The sequence below is a fragment of the Pipistrellus kuhlii genome, unplaced genomic scaffold (genome assembly GCF_014108245.1).
Source record: "Pipistrellus kuhlii isolate mPipKuh1 unplaced genomic scaffold, mPipKuh1.p scaffold_m20_p_4, whole genome shotgun sequence".
NCBI lineage: Eukaryota > Metazoa > Chordata > Mammalia > Chiroptera > Vespertilionidae > Pipistrellus > Pipistrellus kuhlii.
Window position 1 is genome coordinate 72781703 of NW_023425540.1, and position 19672 is coordinate 72801374.

General features: G+C 48.9%; 1 protein-coding gene across 2 annotated transcripts in view; it reads left to right on the forward strand.

Moving 5' to 3' along the window:
- The window catches only part of HIP1 (huntingtin interacting protein 1), a 130358-nt gene that overhangs the window by 38711 nt on the left and 71975 nt on the right, over positions 1 to 19672 (forward strand). The window contains exon 1 of one of the 2 annotated variants that reach the window (XM_036409677.2): positions 19105 to 19288. The exons of the other annotated variant lie outside the window; for it this stretch is intronic. Coding sequence (XP_036265570.1) covers positions 19271 to 19288 — 18 coding nt within the window. The 5' untranslated portion in view covers positions 19105 to 19270. Of the gene's footprint in view, positions 1 to 19104; positions 19289 to 19672 lie in introns of those variants that run through there. 2 annotated transcript variants of the gene reach the window in all.

Consider the following 19672-nt stretch of genomic DNA (forward strand, 5'->3'; position numbering starts at 1 on the left):
GTGGTCAGGCTGCAGGACGCTGTGGGAAGCTTGGCCTTCCATACTGGTGTCTCTGTTATTGTCCCTATTCTCTCTCGTGTCTTCAGTAATTTCCAGTCCCACCCATCCTCTCATCCTGTAAATATGTGCATGTGTCCCTCCTGCCAACCTTTAAAACCTTCTGTCCCACCTGCCTTTTCCTCAGGTGCTTCCCTCTGTTCTTTCCTTTTTTTATTTTTTAAATGTGTCTTTATTCTTGTATAGTTGCCCCCTTTTCCTCTCTGCTTTGATGTTCTTTCCTTTTTTTTTTTTTAATATATTTTATTGATTTTTCACAGAGAGGAAGAGAGAGGGATAGAGAGTTAGAAACATCGATGAGAGAGAATCATCGATCAGCTGCCTCCTGCACACCCCCTACTGGGGATGTGCCCGCAACCAAGGTACATGCCCTTGACCGGAATCGAACCCGGGACTCCTCAGTCCGCAGGCCGACGCTCTATCCACTGAGCCAAACCGGTCCCGGCTGATGTTCTTTCCTTTTATGCTCTTGAAAAAAAGAGTCTATGCTCATTGTTGCCCCTTCTCACCATTCATCCCTTACTATCTGAAAACCCACCTTAGCTTCCACAATGCTACTTTCTCTTGGTTCATCCTCTCTCCTTCTCTCCTCTCTGGAGATAACTTTATTGAGAAGCTGGAGACCCTCTAAAGTGATTCAGCTCTCCATGTCCTATTTCATACACCATAACGTCATTGAATATAGTCTCCCTCCTCTTCCCTACCCACAGGCTCCCCTGAGCCCATCTGCTCCTCAGAGACCTCACTCAGTCATCCATGTCTCTTCTGTTGTAGTTCCTACCCATTCCATCCCTCTGCCTACGAGCATGTGCAAATTTTTCCATCCTTACTGCCTCCTTTGGATTTTTCCATCCCTTAAGAACTTCCTGTGATGCTCTGCCCTTCACCACCAGCCTTTTCCAAAGAGAAGTCCACCTCCCTGCCTCCCTCTTGCCACCTCTCACCAGTCACTCAGTGACTTAGGCCTGAGTCACTCTGTGACAGCTGCTCCCCAAGTGGCATTAGAAACCTAACCAGCAATTTTAGTGCCTTTTCTTCTCTTCCCCCCAAGTCCTCATCCTCAGGGATCTCCCTACAGGATTTGGCCAACTCCTCTCCTTTTAGGGCAGCCCCAGTCCTTCTCTTCTCTTCCCTTGTTGTCTCTTTGTGCTTTCTTGGGTTCCAGCTTTGTCTGCTTCTCCCATCCTAGATGGAGGGTTTCCTGATTCTCTGTTCTTGGTCTTTTTCTTGACACTTTCCACATTACCTGTAATAACAAGGAGATGGAGAGAAGGTGCTAAAAAGACTATGAGGATAGGGGAGTTCTTTGTGTTGGTTTGGTGATATTGGTTTATTATTGTTGTAGTTGTTTTATAATGGTTTGAGGGATTCCTAAGGACACAAAGGAGAGAGTTCAAGAACAACAACAAACCACATGTTGGTTCTGCTATTTTCTGGACATATCCCAAACATTCTTTTTTCTTTTTTTAATTGATGAAAGAGGAGAGAGAGGGAGAGGGAGAGGGAGAGGGAGAGGGAGAGGGAGAGGGAGAGGAGAGGGAGAGGGAGAGGGAGAGGGAGAGGGAGAGGGAGAGGGAGAAGGGAGGGAGGGAGGGAGGGAGAGAGAGAGAGAAAGAAACTGATTAGCTTTTCCACCTATTTATGAATTCATTGGTTGCCACTTGTAAGTGCCCTGACTGGGGATGGAACCTGCAACCTTGGCATATTAGGACAACACTCCAACCAACTGAGCTACCCAGCCAGGGCATCCTCAAACATTCTTTGTCTTGGTCTTTCTTTACCTGTTGTGTCCTCTCCTTGCTCATGACCGCTGTAGCATTCTAGTAACTCCCCTCTTACACATCAGCTATGACATGGTAGTCCTTTCACCATGTGCTGTAGCTTTTATTCTTCTCCAGAACACAGGCTATCTTGAGGTCAGGATTTGGCTTATTTTATATCCCTTGGAACACTTAACAGATTTTTGCATAGAGTGTTTAATCTATAAGAGCTTCCGCAGCTGAATCAGCTAATGGGAAGAACATGACTTTTAGACATACACAGACCTAGATTCTGATGCTGAACCTGGGTAGTTGGGTGACCTTGGGCACATTGCTTACCTTTCTAATTACAGTAATGTGAGGATGAAATAGGACAACGGGTGCTCAGAAGATGCAGGTCCCTTCCCCTTCCTGAGATGGGAAGGAGTGGAGTGAGGTGGGCACCAACCTGGGGGACACTAGGACACTCAGTGAAACCAAAGCCGAACATTTGTGCAGACTTCGGGATTTGTGGGGAAGCCATTTGCAAGCCTGCCCTACTTTGACATATTATAACACAGGATCCTCCATGAATGATCTACAGCACATGTGTCAAACACAAGGCCCGCGGGCCAAATCCGTCCCGCCAGGCCTTGCAATGTGGCCCGCACCGCGCTGTCATCACTGCACTCCGCTGCGTTTCCATCACAATGACAGTTTATGACTGTTCAGTAAACCATTCGGCCCGCGATTTAGGCTGGATTTTAGATTTTGGCCCCTTCTCTGATTGAGTTCGACACCCCTAATCTACAGTTTCAGCCCTGGGACCGCCCAGAAGTAGGAGGAGACAAAGTGACCTAAATTGCTGAAAGCTGCAGGACATATTGATATACTTGATGCATCTCTGCCCGTAAATGACTGGCCAGTGGTTGGAATTTTATTGCACTTTGGTATGGCCCCTTTAACCTTCACACAGCCCTGCCTTAGCTTCCTTTTTGCTCTTTTTATATTTTTCCCCTAACTCCTTCCCTCCCTTGACCCCTACTGCATACACAAATACCAGTACACCAACTTAGCTGCCTCTTTCTGACTTTCTCTACCCCAGAGTTAAGCTGCTGGGGGAGGACATTCCAAACCCTTCTCTCAAGTCTAGCAGCTCTTCAAATGGCATCACACAACGTAGCTGTTATGGAGTTGAGCAGATGTGTATTTCACCTGCAGAATCCTTTGAAAACGAGGAAGAGGCCCAAACCAGTTTGGCTCAGTGGATAGAGTGTCAGCCTGCTGACTGAAGGGTCCTAGGTTCGATTCTGGTCAAGGGCATGTACCTTGGCTGCGGGCACATCCCCAGTGGGGGGTGTGCAAGAGGCAGCTGATAGATGATTCTCTCTCATGTTTTTGGCTCTCTGTCCTTCACCTTTCCTCTCTGTAGGAAATCAATAAAATTAAAGAAAATGAGGAAGAGGCTGGTAAGCTGGCCACCAAAGCCATTTAGAGTGATCCAGGAAGTTATTCCTTAGAATTAAAGTTTAGCTTGATTCAAATTTCTTCAATATTTCAGTTGCCCTTGCTTTTTCCTTAGGAACAATGCTCAGGGAATGCCCTCACATACAGCTTGTGCGTTTCTCTAAGCTGGAGATGCCCAGGGGTGAGAGGAGATGTGTATTTAAAAATTGATTACAGCTGAAACCGGTTTGGCTCAGCCATAAAGCATCAGTCTGCGGACTGAAAGGTCCCAGGTTCGATTCCGGTCAAGGGCATGTACTTTGGTTGCGGGCATATCCCCGGTAGGGGGTGTGCAAGAGGCAGCTGGTCAATGTTTCTCTCTCATCGACGTTTCTAGCTCTCTATCTCTCTCCCTTCCTCTCTGTAAAAAAAATAAAAAAATAAAAAAATAAAAATAAAAAAATAAAAACTGATTACATCCTGCCAGACTGTTCAGTTCAAAGACTGCTGCCACAGGGGGGGGAAAATTATGGTGCCATTTTATACCTTGCTCAAAAAGCTCTTCTCATTGCTAAAGTTATAAACTGATTTTTCTGTATTTATAATGTTTGGCCTTTTGCTTTTTTACATTTGAATTCCTTCACTCCCTATGAGAACTTTTTCCATTGTATAAGTACCACCTGAACACTCTACTTTGCTTTGAGGCTTGCTGTTCTGTTTCACTGATCCATATGTCTACTCTTACACTATTGCTGTCATATTTTGTGATTTTTAAAAATTTGTGGAAAAATAAATAACATATGAATTTCCATTTTAACTATTTTGAAGTATACAATTCAGTGACATTAATCACCTTCATCGTGTTGTGCAGTAATCACCACCGTTTCTAGAACTTTTCGTCAGCTCAAACAGAAACTCAGTCCTCCTTAAGCAATAGCTTTCTATCCCCATCTCATCCGTCCCCTGGTAGTCTACTCTCTGTCTCTGTGAATTTACATGTTCTAGATGTTTCATATAAGTGGAACTATACAACATTTGTCCTTTTTGTAAATGGTTTATTTTACTTGGCTTAATGTTTTCAAGGTTCATGCAGTTTGAATCATGTATTAGAACTTCATTGCTTTTTATAGCCAAATAATATTCTGTTGTATATATACCACGTTTTGCTTATTCATCCATCATCTGTTCATAGACACTTGGGTTGTTTCTACCTTTTGCTTATTTCCACCTTTTGTTTATGCTGCTATGAACATATATGTACAAGCATCTGTTTGAGTCCCTGTTTTCAGTTCTCTTGGGTATCTAAGAGTGCAATACCTGGGTCATATGGTAATTCTATGTTTTAATTAAAAAAAATATATATATACACATATATATATATATATATATTATTGATTTTTTACAGAGAGGAAGGGAGAGGGACAGAGAATCAGAAACATCGATGAGAGAGAAACATCGATCAGCTGCCCCCTACAAACACCCCCCCTCCCCCCCACTGGGGATGTGCCCACAACCAAGGCACATGCCCCTGACCGAAATTGAACCCGGGATCCCTCAGTTCACAGGCTGACACTCTATCCACTGAGCCAAACCGGTTTCAGCTGTATGGTTAACTTTTTGTGGCGCGCCAAACTCTTTCCACAGTGGCCACAGAGGAGATGCTTGATCCCCTTCATTGTTGTAGAAAGAGCAGTCCCTGAGGCCTGTTTTGCATTCTCCTGCCCACACTTCCCTTTCCTGCTAGAGCCAAGCACAGAACCTGGCACATGGTGGTACCAACTGCAGGTTTGCCTGGTGGGTGGGTAAATGGGCAGATGAACTTCAGACCACTGGACTGTTGAGCAGAAAGCAGTGTGCTGCTGTGAAGAGTGCCTGGAACCATATTAATGGTGAATGAGTGTGACAAGAGACATGAGTTCTATTTCGTAGATGAGCCCTTAGTTTCTGTCTCATTTAGCTAATCTGTAAAAGGTGATTGCACTCCTGCTCTACAGGGTGTTGAGACATAAGACCTGGGTACAAAAGCCGAAGACACCCACCAATGTTAGGTATTGCCGAGTCCCACGTGTGCCCCAGCACTCAGACTAAGACGCATCGGTTAAGTGATTTCTTGTGTGCCTTCATTCATACATTCAACCACTATTAATTGAGTGCTTGCTCTGTGCCAGACACTGTTCTGGAGTCTGGGATTCGGCTGTGACTAAGAGAGAGAAAAGAGGCCCTGGCCTCATCAATCACTCAGTGGTCCAAGAACAAGTCCCAAGAGGCAACTCCCTTCCTATTCTTTTGGCACCAACTCTAGACTTTCTACAAGCACAGCAAGAAATGCTGGTGAAGAGCGTGTTTTTTAAGGAGGTGTTTCCACCTTAAAGGAGAAAAATGGATTTTAAAATGCAGAACAAAGAATAGGCCAAGTGCTTTATAAGCCAAGCAGCTTGAAACTCCATGAGGGGAAACTTCATGCGCTTTCTGAGTGAAAGGAAAGAGAAAAGTTTCCAGATACTCCCCCCCACTGGCCCTCCCTAGGAAAAATGAGAGGTGTGTCCTCCATACCTCTCCTTGCTAGAGTCAGGGCTGGGTGGGAGGACTGTCTCCAGGCTCTCTGTAACACCAGACCTAACTAGGACTGGTGTCTTGGGCCCCGCTGGGAGATGGAAGTCTGTTTATCTGGTTTGGTCACTGAGCCCTGCCCCCCAGGACCCCTCAAAGATGGCCCAAGACCTCATGGCTGCTGAGCATGGATCTCATGCACTGGCTGTCAATCATCCCATTTAATCTTCACAACCCTTGATTGTCTGCAGTGTTTCCCAAAGTGTGGTACGCATACCCCCAGGGGTACGGGAAGAGTTTGATGGGGGTACGCGTTGCACCGGAGTTTGGTGGGGATATGCACTGCACTATGCTTAGCTGCGCCTAATTCTACGTTCTCATGAGTACGAGGGGTACTCAGCGTTACAGAAATTATAGAAGGGATACACATATGTCAAAAGTTTGGGAAACAACTGGTCTACAGAAAACAGGCTCAGGGAGGGTAAGAGCCTCAGTCTAGGTCATGCATCGATTCACAGGAGAGCTAAAATCCTGTTCTTACCAGGACACTCGTTGATCTTAGGAGCCAAGCAAAGATTGATGGAGCAAGAATTAGCAAGAAACTCTGTGTAATAAAACCTGTTATACTGACAAGAACGAATTTTATTATTTATTAATAAACTTAGCAGTAAAGGGACCCTTTTGAAGCTCAGAAAATTTTATGAGCACTAATAGTTTCCTAAATACTTTCCCTTGTTATGTTATACCTTATCCTCAGAATATAACCTCTTGTAAAAGCAATTTTTTTTACACCCATTTTACAGACAGAGAAACTGTGGCTCACAGAAAGTAAGATGCCTCTAATTGCATGTTGAGTAGTGTGTGAGGCTTGATGTGAGTGGTGGGCCTAACAATGTGGGCACCAGCTTTGTCACGTATTTCCTCCCAGGGGGGCGCTCAGGGCAGAGGTGACCTCACCCTGGATCCAAAGGGTGGGAATTCCTCTACTTAATGCAGTCACAGTTTGTTTTTTTCTCCCAAACCGTTATTATTCAGTTTAAGTATTGTAGTGAATGCTACTGACTTATATGTGTCATTTGCCAGTCTTTTCTCTAGAATGTGAAATAAACGTTATCTCCGTAGGATTGCCAAATGTTAAAAGGATTAGCACCTCCAGTGATGCCTGTATATTTAGAAATGGTGGGATTTCTCCTGGCACATAGGCTTCCAGAGCCTCACCTGAAGTTTGCCCTGGGCTGGGCTTAGAATAAGACCAGGTCTATGCCCTCAGAGCATCATCTGGCCCAAGTAATGGCATCAGCTACACATGTGCAGAAAGTCTGCCCAGGAAGACTTCACAGGGTGATAGGCATGTGTGTGTTGTCCTGCCAGGCAGAGAAACCCTCACAGACACACCCAGAACTGTTTAGCCAAATATCTGGGCACCCTGTGACCTAGTCCAGTGGACAAAATTACCCACGACACCAGGATGGGGTAATTTCAGAATCAACAGCAGGATGAACGCCTCCTGTAAGCCCGCTTCCATTTTCACGAACTTCTCTAACACCCCAAGAGTGGGTATCGCCCATTTATAGGAGAGAAACTGTCTCGACAGTCACACCAAAATGGAGGCAAAGGCTCCTTCCACTCACTCTCGGCAGGCGTTGGGTAGTGAATACAATATTCTGTAAACAGCCCCTCCCCCCCCTTTTTTTTCCCACCTCAGGCCTTCTGTGGTTTCCTACTCTATTCTTCTCCAATATACTGTTTTAAACTATTATTATGGACAGTAATAATTAACATATGCATGGTACTATAATAGAAACGATAGCTAACTTATGGAATATTAAGTACACTAGGCAATTTTCTAGTGTTTTGCATACGTTTACTAGCCTTGTTTTGTAGATGGGGAAACTGAGGCACAGAGAGATTGAATGACTTGCCCAAAGCCACAGGGTTCTATCCCAGGGTCTCATCTGGTTTTCCTGGTGAATTGCCCAAAGTCACACACCAAGAGAAAGCTGGAGGTAGGACTTGACCTTGTGGATTCTGATTTAAAAGCCTCTCTTCATTCAGCCTCCCTCCCCTGCCTTTGGAATCCTGGCATGTTTTTACTGCTTGAAGGGTCCTTGAAGACCCTCTCACTCTCCTTCCTTCTCATGCAGGCCCAGGGCTCACAGGTGCCCCCGCCCTCTTCTGCCTGTGTTAGCAGCTGCCTCCTGCTAAGTGGTGTTTGAACAGAACCTACATGTTGTGGCTCTTCAAAAGAAACGTGTGGGATGAATAAGCACCTAAAAATAGCTCAGGATCAATTTGGGGGGGAGTGGAGGGGGAAGACTGTGTTTTCCTTTCTTTTCCCTCTTCTCCCTCCCTCTGCCCCGAAGGCCCATAAATTGCTGCTGGTTGACAGCTGGGCCAGGCTGGCTTCCTGTAAGGCTGTAATAACATGGAATTAGCCTGGCTGCCGCCCTCTCCAGGACGCAAATGCTGACCCTTGGCCACCACAGACATCGGAGTCGATGCCTCTTGCCCTGGTCCATGCCCCCGGGACAGGTCTTTGCTTATTAGAAACTGGGCACAGACAGATTCCTGGACTGGTCTACCTGGGGAGGAGCAATGGAAAAACCTCTCCAAAGGAGAGGCTGGCAGCTTCTGGGCTTGGCCATTGAGGGTGCCCCAAATTCCTGCCGCCGGGGAGGAACCGGGCGGGCAGAGGCAGGGAGTTCTGGCAGCCTGGGCCCCTGAGCCGAGGTTTCCAGCTGTCTGCTGACTCAGGGACTTGGCTGAGTGGTTTCTATCTGTCTCGGTGCCTCTGACAGGCCCCTTTACCCCACCACCCACCCACAGACTGTCTGGAGAGGCTTCAGAAATCCATTAGATCTTTGTTTCCCAGAACCTTCCAGCTAAAAAGTAGCAACCAGGCCACATTTCTTCCTCAGCCTGGTTGACCCTGCAGAATGGAGATGGGTTCTGGTGGTATGCTGGGTGTTTCCATGAAGCTCAGCCATACCTGGGGTCTCTCTTTCCCCTGTGATGTCCAATGTATGGAAAGGGCCCATCGATACCTGTGTTTAATATGGGGGTGGGGGTGGCCGTGTAAAGAGGGAAAAGAAATCACCAGGCGCAAAGAGGTCTCCACTTACGCTGAGTCTTTGGCCAAGAGATGGAAAATTCCAGGTGGAAGCTTGGAAATTCCCAGGCGGGAGAAGTGGCAAGGGAAGTGCCACACTTCCTGTCTCTCGCACCCCTCAGCCTCCGCCGGGACTGGAGCCAGGGTTCCTGAGCCCTAACGATGGTATCAGTAGTTCCCAGTCTTGGCTACACATCAGCTTACCATGTGGATCCGCAGGCTGACCCTGGGCATCAGCACCCCTGGGGAGGGCCCAGGTTGCCCAGGTGACTGCCGTGTGCAGCTGGAGTGCAGAGCCATCCTGGCAATGACGGCCCCCATTTTCCGCCACCCTCTGCCTCTCTCTTTAACTTCTGGTTTCTCAAATTCGGAGGTAGGCATTGCCACACCTGACACTATGTCCTGTCTAACAGGAATGTTCAGGGCTTCTGTGATGATGATGATAATGATGATGATGATGATGATGATGATGATGATGATGATGTGATGATGATGATTTAAGTCATACTCCAAGGGCTAGAAGATTTCAAAAAGTGCTTTTCTCTGACTTCACTAAAAGTGTCCCTTATAAATATTGAAGGGAAAGAAAGGATCATTTTGAAAGTTGTACTTAACCTCCAAAAGAGGTTAAAAACAAAAGTTCCCCTTAGTTCATAGACAGCAAAGTGACCCATCTTTTGAGAGTTCTGCTGCCTTCTCTTGGCCCTGGCCTGAGCTGAGTTCTCGTCCTTAGGATCAAGTGAGCCTCCCAGGCTCTCTTGCTCCCCTGACTCACAGATGATTCCCGAATCTGCACGTCTGGGCCCCCTCTGGCCAAGTTACAGCGCATCTGCCTTGGCACATGGTTAGCCAGCAGTGCAGACAATGCCGTGAAGGCCACATTCCTCCTCCCATAGCCCTGAAAGCAGGACTCTTGTCCTGGTTCCTCCTAATCACCACTTCTCCTAGTGCCCAGGGTCAGACCTCCCTCTGCTCCTCTATCCTGCAGCTGGTTTCATTTTCCCCTTGCTCCCTTCTTAAAGCCCGGGCCCCAATTTGGGTTCTTGTCCTCCTGACTCACCCTGACTGCCTGTAGCTGCCAGTCTGGCTCCTCTTCGAAGCCTCCCAGGTACCATTCCCAGCAACTGGCCTCAAACATAAGAGGACTTGGGAGTCTGCAGGCCAGAGGGACCGCAGGAGCCATCACTGAACTCACCCTCCACTCAGTCCTCGTCAGGCGCTCCATTGGCCTCAGCCTGAGCTCGGGAAGTGGAGAGGCACTCTATCCTGCCTCGCCTCTTGAATCTGTATTTGCTTTTCCTACATGGCAGAACCTAAGTGTTCTAGCTGTTACTCCCCAGGAATATGCTCAGTGGGGCACAGACGCACTTGGTCACACTGCCCATTGTGGCCAGCTCTGCTGCCAGGTCTTCCTGCACCTGCTGATCTTCCTCCCCACCAGCCTCCATTTTCAGCTCCGTCCACACTCTGCTATCCTAGAACCCTCGGGAGTACAGTGGCCTGTGCAGGTGGCCATGGCACCTCCCTAAATGGAGTCTGGGGCAGTCCCTGTCCATGCAGATGAGCCAACAGGGGCCTTCCCATCTGATCTTCCTGAATTGCCTGAGAGCTCTGGCCATACTTCTGGTTTTCTCTATTTGAAACTGTTGCCTGCCCTTTCTATATACCCATTCCTCTTAAGGGAAGGACAAGAACATTTCTGGGGTCACTTAGCAGCTGCAGGAACCACCGCTAAGCAAGACTGGAAACATAATTCTAGATTTTCAGGTTCACAGGTAATAAAGCCAGGGCTAAGGCATACAGGCTCATGTACACTTAGTGCCAGAGTGAGAGGGGCACCCGAGACCCTGCCCTTTCTCTTAGGAGACTCCTGGCCCTTTAGCTGATCAGGAGGGTACCTTTCTAGACACCTATAGTGGCCTGCACTCCTTAATATGTCCTTCGAACACCTGTAGTCCTGCAGGAGCCTGATGATAGCAGAGCACTTGACCTTTCCCGGGTCTACGTGGCACTTCAGACCTCATCTCATTATTCATTTATGTTATAGCTCCTTAGGGTCTCCAAAGACAGCTCTGATACCGCCAGCTGGTGCCCCTGGAGCAGACATGTCCCAGCTGATGGCAAGGCTCCCATGGCCTCCCTATGAGAAGGCCGGCAGATTGTCAGTAGAAGTGATCTGAGCCGCTGGCGTGCCCAAGTTCATCCCGGGAAGGTGGGCCATGGATACACGGGGAAAACAAGGAATCCACAGGTGGATGACCGGTAGTACTCATTATCTGTGGAATCTTGGGAAGAACCTAGCCCCTCTATAACTCAGCATTCACATCCATAGAGCAAGTGCCCTGAGCTGGAAGGATTGGACAGGACAAGGTAGGCAGAGCATCCAGTCTGGTACCTGACACGTTGTAGGTGCGTTCGTTGCTGCTGTAAACCCTGTGATGGGCAAAGCGCTGCCCAGATGTTCGTTAGGTTTAATGCAGGCTTAACAATGCAGTCACTGTGATCACACGTCAGTAACTAAGTCTTTATTGAGCGGGTGCTCAGAGGCTCGAGCCTGTGGGGGGAGCCCTGTGCCCGCTTAGTGCTCGTAATGGAGATTGCCACCCATGTGGAGATTGCAACTCCTGTTCGGGTTGTCTTGTTAATATCAGCACAGATGTGGCTGGTCTAGATGAGAAGGAGGGCTGGTGGCCCATCAACAGGGGAGCACAGATTCCTGTAGGCACCTGGCTATGGCATGAGCCCAGGACTCTGGTCTGATGACTTAAGCTGCTAACAACCTGGCCCTTCAGAACCACAAAGGATGAGGTTTCTGGGGGCAGTTGTGGCAACTGAGACACAGATCTTGGGCTCAGTAAAAACATCTGGGTGACACTAACTGCCCCTGCCAGCATGGGACTTCCCAAGAGGGTTGCTCACCGTTTATTGTGGCCCAGTCACTTGTACCTGGATACTGCTGAGAGTTTCCTATAAAATTAATTTTGGGTATAGAAAGCAAAAAACTAGGATTCCCTATAAAATTAGAGGTATGTTTCAAGAGGTCAAGAGAAAGACTTCCCAGTGGTTCCATCTGAAGAGTTTGGGTGAGAAAACGTTGAGATGGAAACTGAACCTGTTTGTAACCTACTTCATCCCTGGAGGTGGTGGGAAATGTAGTCCCTATCTAGCAGTTCACTCTCTGTTCTAGCCACTAAACTAAACTCTAGGGTCTGCCATATGTATTCTCTGCTTGTCTTTTACTTCACTTCATTCCCCTCTGGCTATGGGAATGTCTCGGTCATGTCCTAGTATCTTGTCATAGCTGATAGCTTCCTGCCTACACTGCCATCATTTCATCATTTCCTTTCTACCTGGTGTTTAATATGCCTCCGGGATATTGGGGGGTTGGGCCCTGGCCACCACAATAAAACAAGTATTGCAATAAAGTGAGTTGTAATCTTTTTTGCTGGTGGAGGGTCTTGCCTTCAATTTGTAAAAAAAAAAAAAAAAAAAAAAAAAAAAAAGGTAACATCTGGGAAGCACATTAAAAACAGGTTTGCCTGTATCTATTTTAACTTCAGTTTCATAATTTGGGATACCTGGGACAATGCCAGATATCCCTAAAATATATGCCTCTTCGGGTGCTCTTGATGAAAACCGGGCTCAGGGGAAGTGTGTAAACTACTTAAGGAATCATTTCTTCGGGTCTGTTCCTGCACACCCACAGCAGATAAGCCTATATACCACACTCCTGCTGCAGGGGGAGGAGTGGGATTGGCAGTGCCAGGTGCGAGGGACAGTGTATAGTGTGGCTCAGTGTAAACCCACTGTAGGGCTGTGAGTGATACACTGTCGGCCTTTTAGCTGAGGGGCCTGGGAAAGTCATTGAACCCTTCTGGGTCTTGGTTCCTTATCTGTAAAATAAGGATGATACAGGGTGGCTGTGAGGACTAAAAACTAATACTTAACAAAGTGCTTGTTATAGTGCCTGGCATGTGGGAAGAACTCAATAAACACTACTAGTTATTACTATTTATGGCATGAATAACATGTCCTCTCTCCCTTCAACAGCACCCACCTCCTGACTTGCCACGCAGTACTGTGCCCTTCAGGTACTGAAATACACTTGATGTCTAGAACCTATTGTGTTTCTTCAGGGTGCTTTCTTTTTCAACTTTTAAGTGTATTCATGCCCCACAGGGAGACCACAGGAGGCCTTTCCCATTGGATTCAAAGTGACTCCTTGAAAAGGCCACATTCTCTCCAGTGGAAATACTGGAAAGCCCGTGGGCACACTCGGTGATGGAGCCACTAGGCTCACAGGCCATGCTGGGATCTCACTCACCTGCCAAGTTTACAGGAGCCTCCCCGGGAAGATTAGGGGTCACTCAGCTAGGGACTGTCCTCGGCTGCCCAGCTGGGTCAATGGCTTTGCTTACTCACTTTTTCTCCCTATAAAACTACTTATTTACTGTCATTTTAATCAGAAGGACTACTGTGGTCCTTGGCTTTTCATCCTATTTTCTTATGATATAAGCTTTTATTTTTTTATTTTTTTAAACCATTTTTTAAATATATTTTATTGATTTTGTACAGAGAGGAAGGGAGAGGGATAGAGAGTTAGAAACATCGATGAGAGAGAGTCATTGATCAGCTGCCTCTTGCACACCCCCTACTGGGGATATGCCCGCAACCAAGGTACATGCCCTTGACCTGAATCGAACCCTGGACCTTTCAGTCCCCAAGCCGACGCTCTATCCATTGAGCTAAATCGGTTTTGGCTGATATAAGCTTTTAAAAAAATTATCCAGAACTTCTCAAGGACCAAGCAAGTGGAGAGTGTGCTTTTGATACATTGGTTTCCTTAATTCTCACATCAACCCTGGGAGGTATTCTATTTATTAGCCTTACTTTTCAGGTAAGAAAACTAATTCAGAGAGGTAAAGATACCCATATCAAAATAGTAACGGAGCAAGAATTTAACTGGAGGTTTATCTGACCCCAGAGCCTACACTTTCTTCTTTAATATTCATCGTTATTATGCAAGTAATATTTCACCACATTTTCCTTATAAAATATTAAAACACTATAGGCAAAGCTCAGAAACTGTTGGACCTCCCCTCCCCGCCTCAGTGCCTTCTCTGGATTTCAGTTGTCCACTCTTTCCTCTACAGCTCCTCACCTGTAAAATAGTGTGTGATAATATACCCATTCTATTTGCCTTACCCAATTTTTTAAGGATCAGATGAGATAATGGACAAAGGAGCATTTCATATGCTTACTGTTAGTGGTAGCATAGAAACATGCATTACATAAGGCCCTTTGTTGGGAGTATTATTTAGTTTAAACCATTTTTCCTGGAAATCAATGGAATCTCACACTTCTGAAGTACTCTATAAGGCCCAGCCCTGAGCCTGTCAGCTGTGGTATTTATAGCAGTAGGCTACAGAATCAACAGTTCTCCAGTAGGCGTCACCCTCTACCAGATCACGTCCACTAAACCTTCATACAGGCCTCCTGAGTCCTTTCCACACGTTTAGGTTAATGTTAAGAGTAGCGCAGTAATGCAGTGACGTGGTTATGGAATTGGAACGGGAGAGAGCCCTAAGGCAGGTATGTAAGTAAAGGGCAGGACACAGGATGCAAGGCCAGTGAGGCCCAGCTTCCACCTGCGGAAGCTCACAGGACCATCCCTTACCAGGGTATTACAGGCTGCACCCAGGAGCTCTCCGTTGTAAGAGGGACTCCCAGAAGACCAGCTGTGTCTGGAGGGGTCAGGGATGGCCTCGCAGAGAAGATGGCCCTGCAGGGTGAGGAAGAATCTCCCAGGCTGAGGAAATGGGAAAGGCATCCCAGGAGCATCCTGAGTACGCACGAGCAGTTTGAGGGCCAGAATCTCACTGATGGGGTAGAGGAGGATGAGTGGGAGAAGGTGGACTAGAATAGAGGGAGATGTGGCCAGATTAGTAAGGAGCTTGAGGATTGGCTGGTTGGTTTCCCCTTCGGGGTGGGCCAGTAGAGACTCACAAGTAGATGTGTGGAATTATTTAGGAAGAGACTGGAGGCCAGGAGTCTAGGAGGCAGTTGAAAATCTTAGCCACCGCAGGAACAGAATGGAAGCTGTTTCCCAGAATTGAATGATCGGGGGCCTGATTAAATGGGGGGGGGGGGGGGGGGAGTCGGGGTTGTCAGTGGAAGAATTTAAGCTGACTTTGCAGTGTCCAGCTTGAGCAACTAGTAGAAGTGGAACCATTAGTTGGGATAGAAAGCATAGGAGACCAGATTGTGAAAACAGAGTGAAAAGAAAATGTGTCTTTAGACTCCTTGAGTATGAGGAGCCTGGGAGACTGAGACCCCTGCCCCATCCCGCGGGTGGAGACATCCAGCAGGCTGTTGGATACAGCTTTTGGAACCGCTGAAGGAAGGACAGCATAGCAGTGGGAGGGCCACAGCGTTCTCATTTTTGGACCCAGTTTCTCTTTCTCTTTCTGACCCAATTTATTCAAAAGAGGCTCCCCCAGTGTAAACCATTGGCCCACAGCCTGATGGAGATCACACATGTTTCAAGTTGCTTCTCTCCCCACCTGCAGGGCTAGGAATGTCTTTCCTTAATGTCCTGAGACCACAGGACACCTTGTGGCACAACCACTATAGAATGGGGAATGCTCAGGCAGGCAGGCCCCTCATTACCGCATTTCTAAGTCTGAACCTCTCTGCCTAAAAGGAATAGTAGGAATGGCAGGCTCCAAAGATGTTTATGTGCTAAGTGGGCCTATCTGGTACTAGGGTAGCCCAAGCAGAGAAGCCCAAGCTCTTAAGAAAAGCTAGTGTGTGTGTGTAGGGGGAGAGTGGGAAAGCTGTTTGCCCTTCCCTGTGTGTGTATATGTGTGCATATGTGAACCCATGCACATACATGCTTACATGTATTTGCCAGGGCGCAATCCCTAAATGGAACAGGAGGGCAGGCCTGCTTCTGGCCTTTTGCCATCACCTGAGCAGCTCCAAGGAAGTCTACAGAGAAGCCCCCGAAGCAGGGGCCTGGCTGGAGCCATGACACCATGCCTTCCTGACCTCTAGACAATGTATTTACTTCCTGTGGCTGCTGTAACAAATTACCATACGTTTTATGCCTGAACAGCAGAAATGTATTCTTTTATAGAGGCCAGAAGCCTATAATCAGTATCACTGGGCCCACATCAAGGTGGTGACAGGACCATACCCCTTCAGAGGCTCTAGAGAGAATCCGTTTCTTGCCTGTTTGAGCTTCTGGTGGCTGCCAGCATGTCCTACCTTGCGGTGCATCATTGTATCAGTCTGCCTCTGTGGCACACTTCCTCACCGCGTCTCTGTGTTAAATGTCCCTTCTAGGGAGACATGTGACTGCATCTAGGGCCTACCCAGGTAATCCAGGATCACCTTCCCATCTCAGAATCTTTCATACCTTCAGTCTTTGCCATATAAGATGAGGACCTATGGTCTTTGGGGGCCATTATTCAGTGGACTGCAGGTAAGGTGTAGGAAAGGTCTTTCATTTGTCTCTCACCACTTGCTGGTGAAATGGTGTCACTACGTCCACATTAGCAATGAGAAATGGGTTCTGCCAGCCAAGGTGCCAGTGTCTATGGAGAAACCTTGGCCTATGGATGAACCCCAGGCCTAAGAGTTCATAATATTTTTTAAACATATAAAGTCTATCTTTTTTTTTTTTTTTTTTTTTTAAGATGGTGGTACATTTAATCATGTTTGTAGATAATCCAAACTTCATTTCTGCAATGGGTGACTTCTGCTGCTTCACCTGGCCCTGATCTTGTTTGAGTGTCACCTCCATGGGAACCCAGTATTCCAGCCCAGTATACCAGTATCCTGGCAGCCCTCCTGACTTCCCTGCCCCGGGCACGGCACGGAAAGAGCTGTGCTTACAGGGGAAGCCCTGCAAAGGGGTGGGAGAGTCAGTCTGCAGTCCACTCTTGAGATTAGGCAGAGATCTGAAGCTGAGGGACCCTTGACTGGGATCCTGAGCCCAGAAATGAAAATAACCTCCACAATGAAAGCCCTTACCTCCCTGTATTTCTGCTTTTATGTCTTTTATATCATGATATTTCACATCTCCCTAGGAGGCAGACCTATTTCGTAGATTGCGAACTCAGAAGTAAAGGAGCAGGGGCTGTCCTAGTTAGCCCAGCTGGCCCTGGGTCAGCATGGGGGCTTAGCCAGTGCTGCCTTCCTGCCCTTGGTGTCACCGGCCAGAGGACCCGGGTGGTGGATGGGTTCTATCACCAGTTCGTTGGAAAGGATTTTAGAAGCTGGGAAGCTCTTACTGGCTTGGGCTGCACCCTCCTCATTGAGGTTTCTCCCGCCCCCATGCCCTGCCAGGTGGATGGCCTGGGGCAAACCATTACCCTTCTCTGGGCCTCAATATCCTCACCTGAGGTGTAACACAAAGTTGGTGTAAGTGGTCTCAGGTCTCTGCTGACCTGGCTTTGCCCAAAACTTTCCTCCTCATCTGAGGATTTTGTGAACGTAAAAGCATTCAAACCGGTAAAGAATATTTGTGAGTTTATTTGAGCCAAACTGTCAACAATTGCAAAATCTCAACAGATTGGGATAATGCTCTAGAGTAGGGGTGTCGAACTCAATCAGAGAAGGGGCCAAAATCTAAAATCCAGCCTAAATCGCGGGCCGAATGGTTTACTGAACAGTCATAAACTGTCATTGTGATGGAAATGCAGCGGAGTGCAGTGATGACAGCGCGGTGCGGGCCACATTGCAAGGCCTGGCGGGACGGATTTGGCCCGCGGGCCTTGTGTTTGACACATGTGCCCTAAGGGGTCTGGAAAAAGGGAAGTTACAAGTTTCCCGGGCATTTCAAGGATATGTTATCATAGATGCAAAAAGAAAGATAAGCTCAGTTGAGGCAGAAGTCAGTGAAGATGCCGCCCTATGGTGGGTAACTACCCATAACTGCTTTTAGTTAACGTTTGATTTCAGACCATCCTTTGTGGTGACTCTAGGTCTCTCAGTTTGCAAGACCGCCATGCAGGCCCTCCCTGAGCTTGTCAGGTCAGCACGCAGCCCACGATCTGAAGCAGCCTGTGGATTTGAAACCAGAGAAGCTTGTGCCTCCAGCCTTTTTCCGGTGTCTGCCCCCAAAGAACATTTGTCAGGAGTCCTTTCCCAACGCCAGCTGCACCTCCTGCAGAGAGGAATGTCTGCCTCCTATTTCTCCGAGGGCAGGCGAGGCTTTGAATACGAATGGGGGAGGCTGGGGATTCTCGTTTGAGAAAAAGCAGCTCTGCGCTCAGGGCCAACGTCACTTGGAAGCCGGTTTCCCTTTACTCCAGAACAGGCTGGCTCTGGCTTATTTTCGGGAACCCCGGGGGCCTTTCGGGGGGGGGGGGGGAGGGAGGGAGATACCTGTTCCACTTCCTTAATTCGCCCATCCGTGGGCAGACCCCCAGCCTCATCTGGGCGTCCCCTCCGGATGAGCCTCAGGAGGCAAGCAGCTGGCTCTGAATCCGCCTTTGTCCGGGGAAGCCGAGTGAGGAGGGGCCTAGCGGACCCCCTGCCCCCACTGGAATGTGGCTTGTGGCGCCCCCCAGCTCTCCCTCCTTTCCAGCCGCCTTTTCTCCGCTCACTTCCTGAGTCCCACTGATCCCACCACCAAACACACACACACACTCTTACACACACTTACACACACACTCTCACACTTACACTCTCTCATACACACACTCACACGCACGCGCGCACACACACACACACTCACACTCACACACACACTCACACTCACGCACACTCACACACACACACACACTCACGCACACTCACACACACACACACTCACGCACACTCACACACACACACACACATCACGCTTCCTGGAGGACCCCGCTAGGGCTGGTGCTCCCCGCCCTGGGCTGGGGGGTGGGGGGCGAAGGGGCCTTTTGTTATTCAAATCACATCCTCACCGCACACCGGGCAGCGGGCTCCGGCCCTGAGAATCGGTCCATTGGTTCTCCCCGCCACCGACCGCCCCCCCCCCCGGGGGCTCCCCGCCACCCCCATCGGGGCTCCCCAGCTGGTTTCGGGATTTCCCCTGCTCCCGGGGGCTCGCCGCGAGGGTCTGCCCGCCCCGCAGCGCCTCCCCCGCCCCCGGTGCGCGCTGCGGCTCCGCGCCGCCCCCTCCCTCCCTCCCTCCCTCCCTCCCCTCCCCTCCCCTCCCCTCCCTTCCTTTCTCCGGTCCAGCCCCGGTCCTGCCGCCGCCGCCGCCTGCCCCGGTCCCTGCCGGTGCCCGCCCTGCAGCATGGCACCCACGGGGCTGGATTAGCTGGGAGCAGCGTTTGGGGGAAGCGGGACCTCCAGGGGTGAGGGGTGCCCTGCAGCCTCAGTCATGGATGTGAGCAAGATGGTAAGTGAAGAACAGGGCTCTGCCCTGGAGCCTCTACCCCCCACCCCACCCCCAACTTCCCTCTCTCTTCCCCACTCCCAGCCGGCTTCATCCATTGAAAGTTTCTGGATTGTTGATCCTGCCTGTTGGCCCCAACTCCAGGCGTTGTGGAGGAGGGAGCCGGCCGGGATTCTGGAGGCGGCCGGCGGGCAGGGATGGGGCTCCCTGTTTCCCGCCGCGCCGCCGCCAGAGCTGCCCGGGAGAGCCCGCTGTGCTCCGGGGAGAGTCGGGGAGGGTTGTGGAGCTCCCCCCGACCCCCCAAATTGGGAAGCCATCTGAGGAGGGGGTGGGGGAGACATGGCTGCGGGAAGGGAACTCCTCCTCTCTCCTTCCCTCTCCTCCAGA